The sequence below is a fragment of the Vicugna pacos genome, chromosome 20 (assembly GCF_048564905.1).
Source record: "Vicugna pacos chromosome 20, VicPac4, whole genome shotgun sequence".
Taxonomy (NCBI): domain Eukaryota; kingdom Metazoa; phylum Chordata; class Mammalia; order Artiodactyla; family Camelidae; genus Vicugna; species Vicugna pacos.
In genome coordinates, this window is record NC_133006.1 from 1,982,262 (window position 1) to 1,998,551 (window position 16,290).

Sequence of the window (16,290 nt, forward strand, 5' to 3'; positions counted from 1 at the left end):
AGAAGCCAGATATTTGGTTTATAATCTGCAGCATAGCTCCCTTTATAAAATAATAATAGATTCAAAATTAACAAAGTGGAAAATAATTGATTTTTTTTAAAAAATGAAACATAAACTTTCTTGTGCTATTGTTGTAACTGGAAATTTTGAAAAGAAAAATCCTATTGTAATATCATCTAAGTGAAATACATATATGCCTGTCACATTTGAATAGTAACTGCACAGTGGTTTTTGAAGTCAGGATCATTCCAGCTCAGATACTGGCAGTGATGGTTGCTGGTTTTCAATGGAAGAGCCTAAATTTGCTTTCTTAGCTTTATTCTTTTTTTTCTTATATTTTCTTTTCTTTTCTTTTCTTCTCTTTTCTTTTCTTTTCTCTCTCTTTTTTTTTTTTGGGGGGGGTAGTGCGAGGGTTGAGTAGTGCTGTGCCAGCATGATTTGGGGGCAATTTGTGGGCAGATGTCGTGCAGCAGCAGTGAGATATTTCCATGCATTTTACTTTCCGGACATCACCAGGGAACATGTGTGGTTTGTGCCTGCAGGATGGGATGCTGCAGGACTCCCTGGTCCATCAATGTTATGTCTTGGAGCTGCTCCGGTCAGTGAATGATTTTCTGTGGCTTGGAGCTAATGTGGTCTGATGCAGATGATCAGATGTGTAACTAAAGTACTGTTACTTGAAATAAGAGAAAAGCTAGCAAAAATGTCTCTAAAATACAGGATGAGGGAGGAGAATTGGCTGAGCTGCTTGCAGTGGGGATATTCTTAGGTGACTCCCTCACTGTGTCTCCTGTCACTATCCCCCACAGCCCTGCATGGCAGTCCTACTGAAGCAACCATGCACTTTCTCAGAAACGCGCTGAATTTCCTTGTGCCTCTGATTGTTCACTTTTTTTTTTGAAAGCACATCTTGCCCTTTGCTTAAATGCCATCCCTGCTAGCCACCACTTACACTCATTCTTCTGGACCTCATCCATATATAGCTGCTGAATGAAAGAACAAAATGTAGTATCTCCATTTAGTGGAATATTATTCAGACATAAGAGTGAATAAAAAAGAAAAAATAAATAAAGGGGAATATGAAAAAAGCCATCTGCTCTGGGTAGTCCACCCTGACTGCTCAACCCGGCCTTTTCCCTTTGAAACCCCACCCCTTATACCCCACTCTACTATTTTTGATAGTATTTACCACCTTCTAATAAAGTTTAACATTTTCAAAAAAAAAAGAGACATGCTGATACCACTTCAACATGGGAAAGCCTTGATAACAGCACGTTAACTGAAAGGAACCAGACACAAACAGCCACATATTGTTGATTTCAGTGATCTTAGAAATGCCCAGAATTGGCTCATGCAGTGGCAGAGAGCAGATGATGGTTGCAAGGGGCTGGGTGGAGGGGGGTTGTGGAGTGACTGCTAGTGACAGGGGTGTTCTATTGGGGTGATGAAGTGTTCTGGAAATAGATGGTGGTGAGGGCTGCACAACCGTGAGTGTGCAGAAGACTGCTGAGCGCTGTCTCTGGGAGTGCTTGTTGTTGGGGCGGCTTTATTTTGTTCTCATCCTGTAATGTGAAGGGTCATCTTGTGCTGAGACCATTCAACTCCTGTGAGTGGTAAGGCTAAGAGACTTTGCAGAGTCATGTTTCTTTTTTCCCCCTTGCTGAGTGTAGGCAAAAATGGTTTAAGCCTGAGAAAGTGCTCCATATGCAGAAATGTCTTTCAGTTTTGGCTGGTGTAAAAATCTTGTGAGCTTTTTAATCATTTAGGACAGTCTGTAGGGGGAAACAGCCTGTGAAGCCTGGGTGAGACTTGGAAGAGCCGCGCTACCCTCCCAGACACGGGTGGGGATTTCACCCCCATTCAGGCAGTGAAGGGCCAAGACCCGTGAGAGGAGTTGACAGTCATGAATATTTATGTGTATCCGCTGCTTCATCTTGGATATTAATTTCTAGCTGAGTCATTTTGTGGCGGCAGCCTCATCCTACATCAGGAATTTATAGTATCTGCTCTTTGAGGTGAAGAGCTGACAGACTTGATTATTTAACAGTCTATCTTGTATTGATATCTCAGATTCCTTTGTCAATTGCAAAACAGCAGAAATACAGACGTCCTTTAATGCCGATGTGACCTGGAGCAGGTTTAGTTTCTGTACCTCAGTGACCTTATCTGCGTGTGGGGAAGATGATAACAGTGCTTCCCTCAGAGGGGCTGGTGAGAGGAGACTGAGAAGCATAAATGGAAGACTTACACGAGATGCTCATGAATGACAAAATTTAGTGCTCTCAGCCTGGTGAGGCCTCAGGGGCAGAGATGTCAGAACAGAGCAGTCCTAGCCGGAGTTCGATCCGCATTGGCAGGTTTTATGATCACTATCACCACTGTGGGTTATCAGGTAGTTTTAAGACTTGGTAATATGAATTCATGAATAATGTTAAAGACTAGACAACTCAGATCCGGTTTACATAGTTCTCAAGATTTCCTGTGAGAAATGGATATTTTTTCCCCATCTTAAATCTGAGTGGATTCTCTAAAAAAATTCTGTAGTCCTCCATCTTTTTCCTTTAATTCTCCTTTTTTTTAAATAAAAGTTTTTAAATGGAGTTACTGGGGACTGAACTGAGGGCCTCATGCGTGCTGAGCACATACTCTCTCAACTGAGGTATACTCTCCCCCATAATTTTTTTAAACTTTACTTTCTTAGTATTCAGAGGTTAGAGGCCTCTAATTCTTTTTTTGGAGACTTGTCCATAAACCGGTAAATCTAAAATTAATGGACAAAATTTGGTTTATTAAAAAAATCATTAGAACTTTTATCAATCCATTCAAAAGGAAATGCTTATTGAGTTAAAATGTTTCTCCTTTATGGTGATTTCTAATTTTTGGTCTAGCTTAACTTATTAAAAGTAATCCTCATCATCATAATGACCAAGCTTGCTGTGAGTGGACACCTACCAAAGGCTAAACTGTTTTTCTCATGTTTTACTTCAAAGCAGGTGTTTGACGGTAGGTATCAATGTCTCCTTTTTGCAGCTGAGGGATTGAGAGGTGGGCAGCTTGTCCCAAATCAAACGCAGCTGGCGGTGCCTAGCTCGGTGCTGGAACCCAGGCTGCACAGGATGCATTCTCAATTTCTCCTCTGATCAGCCTCCCGTTGAGTGGTTTCCCGAACTCCTGTGAGTCCATAAATGACCGATTTTGGCGATCTCAGCCTGATGAGGCCTTCAAAGGAGAGACACCAGTGAGAATGTGAGACAGAGCGGCATAAATTAAAATTGTACATTTTCACAAATGTTGCATTCTCAGGTAATGACTTAAATAGTTTATGTTTTCTTTATATTAGTGCTATGTAAGCACTAAAAACAAAACATTAAAAATGATTATAGTGCAAAATAGGAGTGGGCTTTGAAAGTCCAATCATTGCTAATGATGTTGCTTGTTTTTCTCTAGTGGTGCTTATTGACAGAATAATTTACAATGACTGAATTTGTTTTATGTATGTAGTCTTAGTATGGAGGAAAAGTTTGTCAGTGCATATTGAAAGTAAAATCTTTACTCTTTTCTTTCCTGATGATAAATATGTACGTTGTTTCCATGGCTTAAGTATATTTCCTCATTTGTGAAATTTGAGTGATGCCGTTTACCATGTCTGACTGTGAGAGGTAGACGCCTTGTATACAAAGCATCCAAGAGCTGCTTAGTAAAAATGTGCTGTCACAATGACAGATAGTTTAGAAGGATCAACTGTGAATACTAAAGAGGGTGGCTTGTTTCTGATGCATATTCAATATGGATATATATGAATATGGCTTAAAGTAACAAGGATTCAGGGTTTTGTGTGTGTGTGTGCGTGCAGTATGAAGTTTTAATGAAATCTGTATCATTCTATTGAGACAGGGACTAGTTAAATTGACTTAAGCAGACGACCTTGAAGATTATTTACACAGAATGTGTATTGTTACAACTCAGTGTTCATGCTGCCGTGTAACTATACACTCAGACATTTAAATTCGTAGGACTCTGACCAGAAGCATTAAGTTTAGAAAAATCCACATTGATCATTTTCAGGGAATAAGCTTCTCTCTTTTGTGATTAAAGAAAATTTTGATTTATTTTTCTGCACTCTTAATAGGTTTTAAAATATCAAAACATTGATTTGACATGTCAGCTTTTTTAATAGAAAAAAGCTCATGCTGTTTTAATATGTAAATAAATGTTTTTGTATTTCAATACACTTCTATGATTTCCTGGCTCTTTGAGAAGTATTTTGCAAGATACTTAGATTACCTCCTGTTGGAAAAATACAGACATGACTTTTATGAATATAGGCCTAGTACAGGTCTGTTGGTTTTTGCTACAGTGCAAGACATGAAGACTAGGAGAGCAGTATGTACTACATAAGCTTTTAGTTATCTGATTCTTGTTTCTGATCCACAGGCAATTTTTGTGTTGCACCTTTCCAGGCAACCAGGAAGGCCTTTTAAGCCATAGGTGGCGCTGTTGCACCTTCTTACAGTCTTAACTTTCCTGTTTGTAAAGGAAGTCTTAAACGTTTTTTTTTTTTTTTGATTCCTTTGCTTAATGCTTCAGGGTAGCACAATGTCCATTATGTCTGACTACCTGGAACTATTATTCTGCTTATGTCTTAGTTTTATTCTATCATCTCGCTGTGAACATTTCAGACTTCCTGTGCAAACAGTTGCAACATCGGACTTTTCTTGCAGTGTTAGAAACCAGTGAGCCGGGATTTTATAAAAGAGCTAGAAGCGGCCTCTGGAGCACCTTAAAGCTGAAAAGTGTACTGAGTTCCCTAAGTATTATCCCCACCGCTGTGTGTCAATGGGTGGTAGGAGATTTGGTACATATACAAAGGGGTGTGGTGTTTTGACTTGGGTTTGTGTGCACGCGCTGCCACTGAGCTACGTGATCCTGAGTCAGTTCGTTCTGAGTTTTTCCCTCGTCTGTGAGATAGGGACACTCATTTCTGCTTTGTAGAATTGTGAGAATTAGAAATTATGTAAAGTGTTTAGCACAGTGTGTATGACAAGAGGGCTCATAATCTTAACTGCTATTTGGTGTGAAGCCATCATTTGATAGTCTTTGGCAATTACTGAGAAACAGGAAAATAAGAAAAGCTGGTTTTATGATGAAAGATATTTGAGGAGGTTCCATAGTTCCTATACACATAATTTAGCATCAGCAGAGTCAGGACAGTTACACAGTCGCCCTGAACCAATGTTAAGCCACAGAATTTTTGTTACTTCATATATGTTGGGGCTTAAGGGGACCCAATACTTATACACATGTTGTGTCCAGCAGCCAACTGAGAGATGACAAAGAAGAACAGGCAGGCGATAAATGTCTCCTTTATTACTGATGAAGCCACGTTCTCCATGAAATTCAGGGCTGTGGGAGAGTGAGTGTCATGACACTATGTCCCAGAATTAGAGACTTACGCAGTCCCAGGTAACTCTGTTCCACAGCGAGCATTCCCTTGAGAGATTCTGACCCATAATGCACAGGACTGTCTTGCCATGGAACTGAGCATCCCGGCTGCTTCCTAAGGGTGGCCAACACTGGAGGGGAAGGAAAGCTTTCATATGCCCTGCTTGTCTCCCCGGACTCACACCTCAATCTGTTAGTGTGAGGAGGGCTAGCCGTGGGCCAGTGGTCAGGAGTGTGAAGGGAGAAGCAGTCTCCCATGGACCAGAGGAGTGGGGAGGAGGGAATCCCCCCTCAGTTTAAACAGGTGGTGGCTTGAAACAGAAGGGTGCTCCTCAAGAGTTTATAAGAGGGGAAATAAGGATTTCCTTTGGGACTCAGAATAGTCATGAAACACAGAAGATGATTAGATGGGAGACTTGTAAATCACTTTCTTATTAAATTGAAATTTGTTGGGCACCAAAAATGTGCTACATTCTTTTCTGAGAGTTTTACAGAAATGAATCCTCCAATTTTCACAAGTGAGTAAGAAAGATTTGATTGTTATCCCAGGTTTACAGTGTGGAAATTGAGGCACACAGAGGGTAAGTAATTTGGCCAAGGTAACAGAGCTAGTAAGTGGCAGAGCTGGGATTTAAATCCTGGCTATCTGGTTTCCAGGCTCCCAGGGATGGGCTTTGGGTGTTTACAGGTATCTGCATCCCTGGATCTCTGTACCTCTGCATCAGTTAGACCAGAAAGGACAGGGAAAGTGGAGTTATACAGGTGCTCACAGTCGTGTCTCAGCCACTGTCCATGGAGTGTGCCCCGTGATTGGCATTAATTGTTTTCCAGGCAGTAGATCTGTTCTTATAACAGAAATTTAGTCCATTGAGTTAATCTAGAAACCCTTCCTGCTCTGCTTCTGTCCACGCTTGCCATGTGACTGCCTGCCCGAGATTGGGCCGTGGAGGAGAATCTGTACTCATGGTTGAACTCTGATATTTCAATCTGGTTTGTAGTTTCACATCTCCTGTTACATTAATAAATTAAATTTCTGGTTTTCTTGCATCAGTGTGTCATAAGTTTGCTTAATGTGAAACCAGTCCATGGGAGCCCAGGGGTGCTGACGGTATAATTTCTGAGCATGTGGCATTTCTACCCGTGCAGAAATGGCTGGAGGATGTCCACCTTCCTCACTGATTTCTCCCAGCAGCAGGGTCCTCTCCCACCCCCGGATGTGAGGATGGGATCTCTCTGAGTAGGCCATTCAGAGGCCGAGTCCACCAATCCGAAAATGATGAAGTACCTGGAAGTGGGTTTAATAGAAGACAAGGGCTTCCAGGTTGTCAGATGTGCTGTTCGAGTCCATTTGGTGAAAAGCTGTCCACTGTCTGTGGTTGAGCTGCTTCTTTGCTGTTTAAAAGTCTGTATTACATGAAGGGATTTTAAAAAGCAGAAAGGTGTGATTTCAGGTGGTACATCCGCACCGGTGAGTAGTGCTGGATGACCGCCTGTGTGAGGAATAGACAGAGTCTTACAAACTTCATAAAACAGCTTTTAAAGCTCTTCCATCTGAGTGCACTTCGTATGGGGTCCAGTTCATGACTGGTCGCGCTGAGAGGGCACGTACCTGATGATGGCAGAAAGGACACGGAGGCATCAAAAAGGTCCCAGACATGTTCTGTGTTTAGAGGATGGGGCACAGAGTAATATATTTGAGCTGGTTTTTCATTGAACACTTTTGAGTATTTTCTAGGACTCCCCAATCCCCCATGGTTCCATGCAGCTGGGTGTCCCCTCAGTGCAGCTCTGTCAGCGCTTGCCCTGGGCTGATGCGGTGTCACGGGGAGCAGGACGGTCAGTGTCCCCGGCTCCTCCGAGCTCCGTCTCCTCATCCGCAGAGCCGGGTTTCTCATCCGTGTCTACTTAGTAGGATTGCTGAGAATCACACGTGATGGTTGTCAGGTGTGATTTGTGGTTGTCTCTGTGATTGGCGTATAGTCAATATTTGATAGAAACTCTTGTTTTTTATTATAATTGTGGCTCCTAGATTGCAGTGGTTTTTAGTCTGCATTTATTTTTTTATATAAATTTATTCTTATTTTTAAGTAAGCACTTGTATTTATTTATTTTCATGAAGGTACTGGGGATTGAAGCCAGGAACATGTGCGTGCACAACAGGTGCTCTACAATGGAGTAATACCCACCATCCTTGTCTGCACTTAAAAATAAATATTTCAATACACAAAATATTTCTTAAACACCATCATGGGTCCTATTTTCTGCATAGACAATTGAATACATATGCCATCTCAATAAGAATAAATGTCATAGGGACATACCTTTCTAAATCTGTTTACATGTTTTAAAACGATCATAGCTAGTGAAAAACACGAGTCTTGGATCCACTACTTCTTAGGGTCTGCTTTGCCATCATGGGGAATTACATTCTACAGAGAAGGCTAATTGGATCTCATTGATATTTGGATGATTTTGCAATGTTCAAGGCTTTCAAAAGCTGACCGTTTTGTATTTTAAACTAACTACAAAGTTATCTTCTAGAAGTTGTAAGTCCTTAGCTTGTGAAGTGCCCAGTAATTCAGTTTGTATATGTCTGTGTCTCTGTGAACGTGTATGTGTGTGATTTCAGGAATGTAGCAATAAGTTCCATATAGCCTTCTGAAATCTTTCTCCTCCAGTTCAAGGTGTAGGTATATATTTACACAAATAAATTGATACTCTTTTGTGATTTGGCATATTGGTGGGAATAAGAGGTTCTCATAATTGTTTCAGAAGGGTTGGGGAGCATGAGCTTAGAAAATGGGAGGAGATAGAGGCAGGGAGGTTCTTTAAACTTTGTGCAAGATGAGAAACAGTAGCTTTTCTTTTTTCTTCTAAAGCAAACTGGCACTGAATTGTAACATACTAATACTCAGAATTGCTTTTCTGATCAGAGACAAGTGCCTCAGATTTTTCAAGGCAACATGAATGATGAAATGTGTTTTAGCAGTTATCTTTAAAAGTAGTTTTATTTTTCAAGTATAAGTCTATAGACTGTTCTTTTTTTCCAGCTGTACAAGAATTTCTCATTGATCCAGGTACGTGATCAATGTGTTTAGTTTCTTTGGGTTATTTATTTTTTTTAAGTGCTTGATTCATTCTGGTGTGAATGAATGTTTAAAATTTCTGGATTTTGATCTTTAAAACTTGCTGATTTATCAGAACTGCAAAAAACCTGATGTTTGTTCCTTGTTTGGTGGGGCAACCTATTGATTTATGTTGTCTGTTATAGAGGGAAATTCTTCCTCTAGCCTGTAGATAATTAAGTGAATGGTTTGCAGTGTGCCTTAAAAATTATTTGAATGCATTGAGCATGTTTGTCCAGTGAATTTTGGATTGAGTCATAATAATGACTTTGCTTTGATTCTGTGGCTTTTGTCCTCTCCACAAGAATTTGAATTCTGTTGCATTTTGTATTCATGTTCTTAACAGGGGAAGGAATTTTGCATTTTTTACAGAGGTGGGTTTTCCTATCCCCTCTGAATTCCTTCTGTAATTGATACAGCGAAAATCTGTTATTGCAGTGCTTAATTATTTCATAAAAAATTTTTTGGCTTAATCAGAAACAATGACAAAGAATGATAATAAAAAATACGAAAACCTTCCTTCCTTTGAAGAATAGAAATGAGGTGGTCAGGCTCACGCATGCTTTGTACCTGACACACTTACTCTCATGTCATTGTGTATCATGAGTCGGAGATGGAGTTGCTTCAGGTTTATAGATTTTTGTTTTAACATTTGTGTTGAATTCATTCTCTAGGCATGATGATTCCTGTTGCCTTTGTGGAAAGTGTAGATGAAGGGAAACAAATGCTTTGTTTTGTTTTCAGGAGGCCTGAGATGCTGATGAGAAAAGAGTAGAGGGGGGGCTGAGGAAAATAGTGATAGACCCTCACCTCCAGGCTGAAATTGATGAACAAAGAAATCAATTAAGTGTATTGGTATTTGACTAATAGAAGTCAGACAGCCCAGACTGTCTAGTTATGCCCAAAGGAAAGTACTGAATTCACCTGCAGAATTAGGTGCTTTACCATGTAGAAGCAGCTTAGAGCAATCAGAAAAATCAGTCTTATGATGAGATATAAAAAGAATATAATATCTTTTATTTCTGAAACTTTTCTACATTAAGTTGTGTAGAGCTAAAATTAAGTTTCAAGCACCAGGAGTTAAGAGTTTAGGTGGTTCTGTGGGATCGTTATTCAGGGATGTGTCTAGACCCTGCTGGAGTGGCCGAAGCTGGCAGGAAAAGATCCAGAGCCAGGATTTGTCATCCTAGGATGTCCTCCATAATGGTTCCATGTGGGAGCCCATGATTGAGTTAACAAGTTGTAACACATCGCAGCCGCCTGTCAACTTTAAGAAAAAAAATGTGCTTATTCACTGCTTTAAAGCAAACACCTGTGCATCCTCACTCCTGTCTCCTTGCCATAAAAAGCAGAGACAATGCCTTGCTTGCATATTTGAGGTTATAGATAGCACACTGCTTATTGCAGAGCAATGACCCAGGCCCTCAGCTATAAACGCCAGGCCTGCGTGGTGTTAGATAGTCTATTATCCCCAAAACAGGGACCAGGCTGGTCTGGTGGTCTGCTTTGTAATGAACATGTCTAAAAAATGTATCTTGTTCCCCTCAGCCCATGACTTCCCTAAAGGTAAACTAAGCCTTAGTACTCATGGTGGAGTCTACAATCTCTGTCTCATCCCTTCTTTCCCCAAGTTCTTGCCTACTATCTCACAACTGTTATTGACTTTTTACTTTGATTATACACAATAAATATGGGAGCATTTGAGAGACTCGTGGATTTGGCTCCCTAATCCCTCTCGCTTTCTTTCCTTTTTCCGCAGTCTTGAGAAATTCATTCCGTGTCGGTAAGACTTCCGCCAGCCAGAACCCACAGTTCCAGGTGAGAAGGATGCAGGCTTTATCCCTCCTACCCGAGGGAGAGAGAGGAGATAATTGAGATATGCTCCCCTGTGGTCCCTTCCTGCCCCAGGGCCACTCCAGTTCACCTGCAGCCTTCTGGCCTCTGCTCACAGGGCCTCTGTCCCAGGATTGACCGCAGCCTTTTATTCCCTTGTCAACATTCCCTGTGCCTTTCAGAGGTTGCTCTCTTCTCTGCAATTCAACCCTGGCAGATGTGATGGTGGTCAGCGTGCTGATGGGCAGTTACTTGGGGACTCCCAGGAGCCATGCTGATTCTCCTGAGTCATTCGGGGTTACAGAACTGTCAAGCACTGCAGGAAGCCCATTCACGTGAGTTCAACACAGCATTACATCACTTTCATTTTATTTTTGAATTTTCAGTGGAGAAATTATTTGTAGCACACTGTTCCAGATTTTAGGCCGCCTGCTTTCCTCACCACCATTTCCTTGTTGGCTCTGGTGCTTGTTTTAAGAACCAGGTTTCTTCTCTGGTCATTTGTAGCAGCTGGGCTTGCCGAATCCTTGATTTGCATTTGAAGCAGAATGCTTCTTCGTGATGTCAAACTGATTTTCCTTGTCATGTCTGAATATTTCTTGTACACTCAGCAACAGTTTCAAGTGAAATGCTCTTGTCCAATTTCGGTTAACTAATATTTGCTGATCTCCTGCTTTCATGCTGAGGGCAGTTTCTTCTTCCTGTAATAAATGTTAGCAATTTGCATTTACTATGGAAGGTACTAATCCGAGGTGCTTTTGTTCTTAACAGTTTTAATACAAATCACCCATTAAAATGTACAGCGGATTTTACTCTATGCCCAGAAATGTGCATCCCAGTCAATCTTAGAATATTTTCTTCCCCCCAACAGGAAACCCAGTACGCATAAGCAGACATTATCAACTTCCCCATCCTCCCCAAGCCCCAGGGAGCCACTCTTCTGTCTCTGTGGATTTGCCTGTGCTGAACATTTCATGCAAATCGAGTCACTTCATGTAAGTGGAACCGTCTATTTTGACTGACTTCTTTCACACTGAGTAACGTTTTCAATGTTTGTCCATGTTGTGGCCTGAGTCAGTACTCTATGCTTTGCTATTGCTGAATAATATTTCACTGTATGGCTGGGCCCCTTTATTTACCCATTCATCACGTGATAGTCATTTGGGTTGTTTCTGTTTTTTGGCTCTGAAAATTAATGGCGAAAAGTAATGGTGAATATTCCTGTAGGAGTTTTTATGTTAACATTTGTTTTCAGTTCTCTTACTTGTGTGCCCAGGAAGCAGAATTGCTGGATCATTCAGAAGCCAAATGTTCAACTCTCTGAGGACGTGCCAGGATGTTTTCCAAAGTGGTCACGCTGTGTTACATCCTCACAAGCAATGGCTGAGGGCTCTGCTTCCTCTGTGTCCTCATTAGTGCTTGTTAATCTTTTTTTGATTTTAACCTATTGTAGTGAATGTGAAGTGGTTTCTCCTAGTTGTTTTGACTTGATTTCCTTTAGAGCTAATGTTATTGAACACCGTTTCATTGTGCTTATTGGCCATTTGTATATTTTCCTTGAAAAATATCTTTTCAGATTCTTTTTTCATTTTTTAATTGAGTTGCCTTTTTATTGTTGAGCTGTGGAATTTTTTTTTTGATACACAAATTCCTTATCAGATAAATGATTTGAAAAAATTTTCTCCTGAGTGTTGTTTTTTCACTTTCTGGATGGTGTCTTTTGAAGCAAAGTTTTAAAGTTTAATGAACTCCAATTTATCTCTGTTTTCATTTTTCCTTGTGCTTTTGGGGTAATATTTAATATCTGATGTATTTTATTAAAACTTGTATATATAAAATAACTTAATTCTTAGGACCGTTCTAGGAGATGGGTGCGGTTGTTGTCCCCAGTCTATGCATCGGAGACTGAGATGCAGAGAATTTGACTGACATATTAGTGTCAAAGCTACCCAGTGCTGTGGGAATTCAGACCCTCATGTTTTTCCCTAGCATCTGAGCTCAACACCACCATGCTCCAATCTTTCCAGGAAACGTTAATGAAAAAATCTTTACTTTTTTGATTTCTTGTTAGATTTTTTTCTTATTGGGGACCTCAAATTCTCATTTTCTTTTCGGATATCAGTGTCGATTTATTTTAGGTCTCATGTAGGGAGAAGCATTGCTATCAGTTAACTTCTTTATTACTCACTCTCCAGTGATGATTGTTGCTAGTTGATCTAATCAAGTCATGCTTAAGTCTTTCCTGCTCATGACACTAACAGCAGAGTCATGACATATAGAATGCTCAAAGAAGAAAGTACTTGATTGATTTTATTTTGCCAACAAATCAAACCAATCAGATAAAACCCTGGTGTTGACACAGACTATAAACCCTCCAGAATAGGGTCACTGTCTTCATTGTGTTTCATTTGTTGGGTCACAGTGTCTGGATAGTGCCTTGCTGTCCAGCAGTTTTGTGAGGATACGGTGCTCGTGAATCATTGTAAGGACAGAATTTTGACAACAGACTGTGTTGTTCATTTCACGACGGGAAAGGTAATATAGAATTACTGTTCAGATCTGTTTTAAAATTAAGCTTTGAATTTTGAGAATATTTCAAGAAGCCATACAAAGCTCTTTTTCACTAATTTTAGATCTATCTTAGACACATTATGTTTACATAGCAGAGTAACTTATCAAGTAGATTTGACAAAAGGAGTGTTATATTGATTATTTGTTTTAGTTGAAATATTCTACCAGGGATAAAGTCATAAGTGCCCATAAATGAACAAATATATTTGTATTTAAATGCAACATGGGAGCAGACTACATATGTTTCTATATAATATATATGACTGTGTGTTTTAATCTTTCTGTCAGTGTTTTAATAGTTTTTCAGCAATTTTGTAACTTTAGAATTCTTCTATGGAAATCACCCCCAATTCTAGTGCAGTTTGTACTGTGTATCCTGTCTTATGCATGGGATTCCACTGTCCCCTCAGTGAGGAATTTCCTCTCCTATTGTGTTAGGAGCAGAGTTAAAGGAACTGTGATTTCTAGGCCTTTGCTCTCCATGTGTTTGCAGTTGGCTCTCAGTCACGATTTTCCCTTTCCAGAGTTTTTATTGTTAAATTAGAATTTCTGAAAATAACTATTAATATGTTGCATTGGTCTCCCTAGAAACTTGACGTCTTTGTGCTTTTCAGTTTTCAATTTATGAAAAATGCAAATGCACTCTTGTTTTTAAGTTGTCCTTTTTCAATAGATATTTATCTCTTAATTGATAGAATAATTTTTTCCCAATGAATGAATCAGTGTGCATGTTTTAAAGGATAACTTACTTTTTATTTTTCTTATTGTAACAGTAATATTCATTGTAGAGAATTTAGTAAATAAGGATTAACACAGTAATAACTTCACAATGGCCTCTAATCTCACCTGGAGATACAGTTGTAAGGTTTGAAATTGAGAATTATAAGTCCTCTCAAATTTTTCTTTTTCAAGTACGTATAGGTTACTGAGATCCTCGAATTCCCATATGAATTGTAGCAGCAGATAGTCAGTTTCTGCAGAGGAGCCCGCTGGGATTGTGATCGAGACCACGTTGAATATACGGATCGCTCTGGGGAGCACTGCCATTCCAAGAGCACTTTCTTTTGATAGGGGAATGTGTGTGGAGTGTCTGTCCTGGTATTTAGGTCTTCTTTAACTTTTTTTTTCAACAATGCTTTGAGTTTACAGAGTATTATTTTACTTTAATTATCTTTGCCTTTATATTGAGGACAAGTGTGCAAGGTACCGGGATCAGAAGTGTATTTGAGCCCCGCAACTTGCTGCCACCATGGACGCTGCGCTCTTGCTTCACCCGCTGTACAATCTTGCACAGAATACGACCTCAGTAACTCTCTCTTGAATGAATGATTATATGATTGTTGGATGATGCTTGAGAGTCCTTGTGATGATTTTTTTCCCCAGCCTTTCCCCAGTTCTTAACTATGCCCTTTCTCTTCCTAAACTCCAGCCTGGGTTTCAGCCTGCCTGTGGCATTGATTTTCCTTGTCTGTGGACTCTTCCTTTCACTGGTTCCCGATAATGTTACATGTGGGCTGTGGAAACTTGCTAGATGTCAAGAAAGAGCTAATCCATTGTAGGCCAGTATTTTTAGAGTTTGTTATTGTTTTATTGATTGAAATTAAATGAGGCTGCCCCCTGAGCCCTCCCGTGAGCACTTTTGACCTTCCTACAGCTGATACTGCTCTAGTTGCTGCATGTGCCCTTTCCCCAGCCTTGATTTTGTAATTGAATAAGTCACCATCACTGGAGCCCTCTCTTTAAAAGATAAAGAGAACATTTGCTCCTTTTCCCTGTTTGGAGACTTCGATGAGATGAGATCCCAGATAAAGAATGGAGCCCCACCTCTTTCTGACCCCCGCTGTTTCCGTTCCTTTCTTCAGGGGAAAAGAGTACAATTCAACAGTATAAAGATTGATTGTGAGCTAATGAGATAGACAAGACAACCGATCATTTATTAAATAACCTTTCATGATAGAAACAAATGTATTATACACACAAACAGCACACAAAGCACTGTAGTACCATGGTTACAATCGTGGGTCCGAGTTCGTGTCCTGCTCTGGAGAGACCAGTCCTGTGAGATGGAGAACTGGTAAGTCGGCTTAGCCTCTCCAGAACTGGTTTTCTGTCCTGCAGAGACGGGGCTCGCTAGGCGTCCCCCCCGTAGAGGTGCTGTGGGGTGTAAATGATGCGCATGGGCAGCCTGAGCACAGCTGCTAATTCCTCGTAAGTGCAGGGTAGCATAGCTTTTGCGGTGATGGCTTTATGACCGCCCCATGTAGACTGTCAGTGCTCTGAAGGGATGCCTTGTGGTTTGGAGATGGGATTCTCACTTCTGTAAATACCCAAGTGTAGTGTTATTGGGCCCTGCTGATTTCAGTCTATTCTTTAGAAAGTACATATTGTAGATATATTTTTCAAGCATGCGTGCTTTTTTTCTTTTACTATTTAAAGTTCTACCCTCTCATCTCTTGGTATTACTTTTCATGGAATCCAGGAAACAGTCCTAAGCTACCTGCCTCTTCACACTTTTCCGTGGTGGTTTCCTTCCCTGATTAGAAGAGGGTTTTGCATAGGAAATTTTATTTGTTCCCCTTTTCTTGGAGTCTCTCTCTCTGTCTGCCCATCTCTCACCTCTCAATCTGTCCATTTCTCAACCCACTGCTTCTTCTGACATGTTCCAAAACGCATTTCAGGTAGCTTACAGAAGAACAGATTCCAAATAAACAGGTGAGAAAATGGGGCCCAGTTCAGACAGTGAGGCTAGGAGGCGAGCCTGTGTGAGGATTGCAGGCGTGAGACACATGTCTCTGCCATGTGACTTATAAGATCGACAGCAGCAGTGTGCTTCAAGCTCCCAGCAGACACAGGGAAGCAGGATTTGAGGGAGATGCTTACTGGCTGTGAAATAAATAAGTGACTTAGGAGAAGCCCAGCCTTTCCAGCTACTAAGGCTTAGGAGAATATTTTGAGTGTCTTCCAAAATCAGAGTATGGCATCTTTTCTTTTTCAGAGTTCTATGTATAGTTGGTTACATTCTATACCTGGAAATTTCTCCAAAACTGCTTCCCACGTGAGTCCCATGGCTCGGGGATTGGGTGGTTCTGCTCATTGATGGGGGTTGGCCAGAAACAGAAAATGAGAGCCTCAAAGGGGCCTGGGATTTGTCAGTTATGTTTTGTCAGTGCTGTAGGGTTCAAGAAATGCTTTCACCGTTTCTCTCCATCTGAGGCGGCAGCGTAATCTCTTACCAGCATCAGGAGCTCAGGGCCACGGGATGGTGGGGGCTGACTGCACTGCCGTCAAGACAGCTGAGCTAGTCACTGCAGGTGTGGTT

The 16,290-nt window shown here is 40.7% G+C and overlaps 1 protein-coding gene across 1 annotated transcript in view; it reads left to right on the plus strand.

Moving 5' to 3' along the window:
* Positions 1 to 16,290, plus strand: part of LOC140687534 (uncharacterized) — a 92,151-nt gene that overhangs the window by 14,010 nt on the left and 61,851 nt on the right. The window contains exons 5-10 of the mRNA XM_072944650.1: positions 8,493 to 8,519; positions 10,327 to 10,385; positions 10,618 to 10,735; positions 11,272 to 11,395; positions 15,967 to 16,026; positions 16,125 to 16,282. Coding sequence (XP_072800751.1) covers positions 8,493 to 8,519; positions 10,327 to 10,385; positions 10,618 to 10,623 — 92 coding nt within the window. The 3' untranslated portion in view covers positions 10,624 to 10,735; positions 11,272 to 11,395; positions 15,967 to 16,026; positions 16,125 to 16,282. The remainder of the gene's footprint in view (positions 1 to 8,492; positions 8,520 to 10,326; positions 10,386 to 10,617; positions 10,736 to 11,271; positions 11,396 to 15,966; positions 16,027 to 16,124; positions 16,283 to 16,290) is intronic.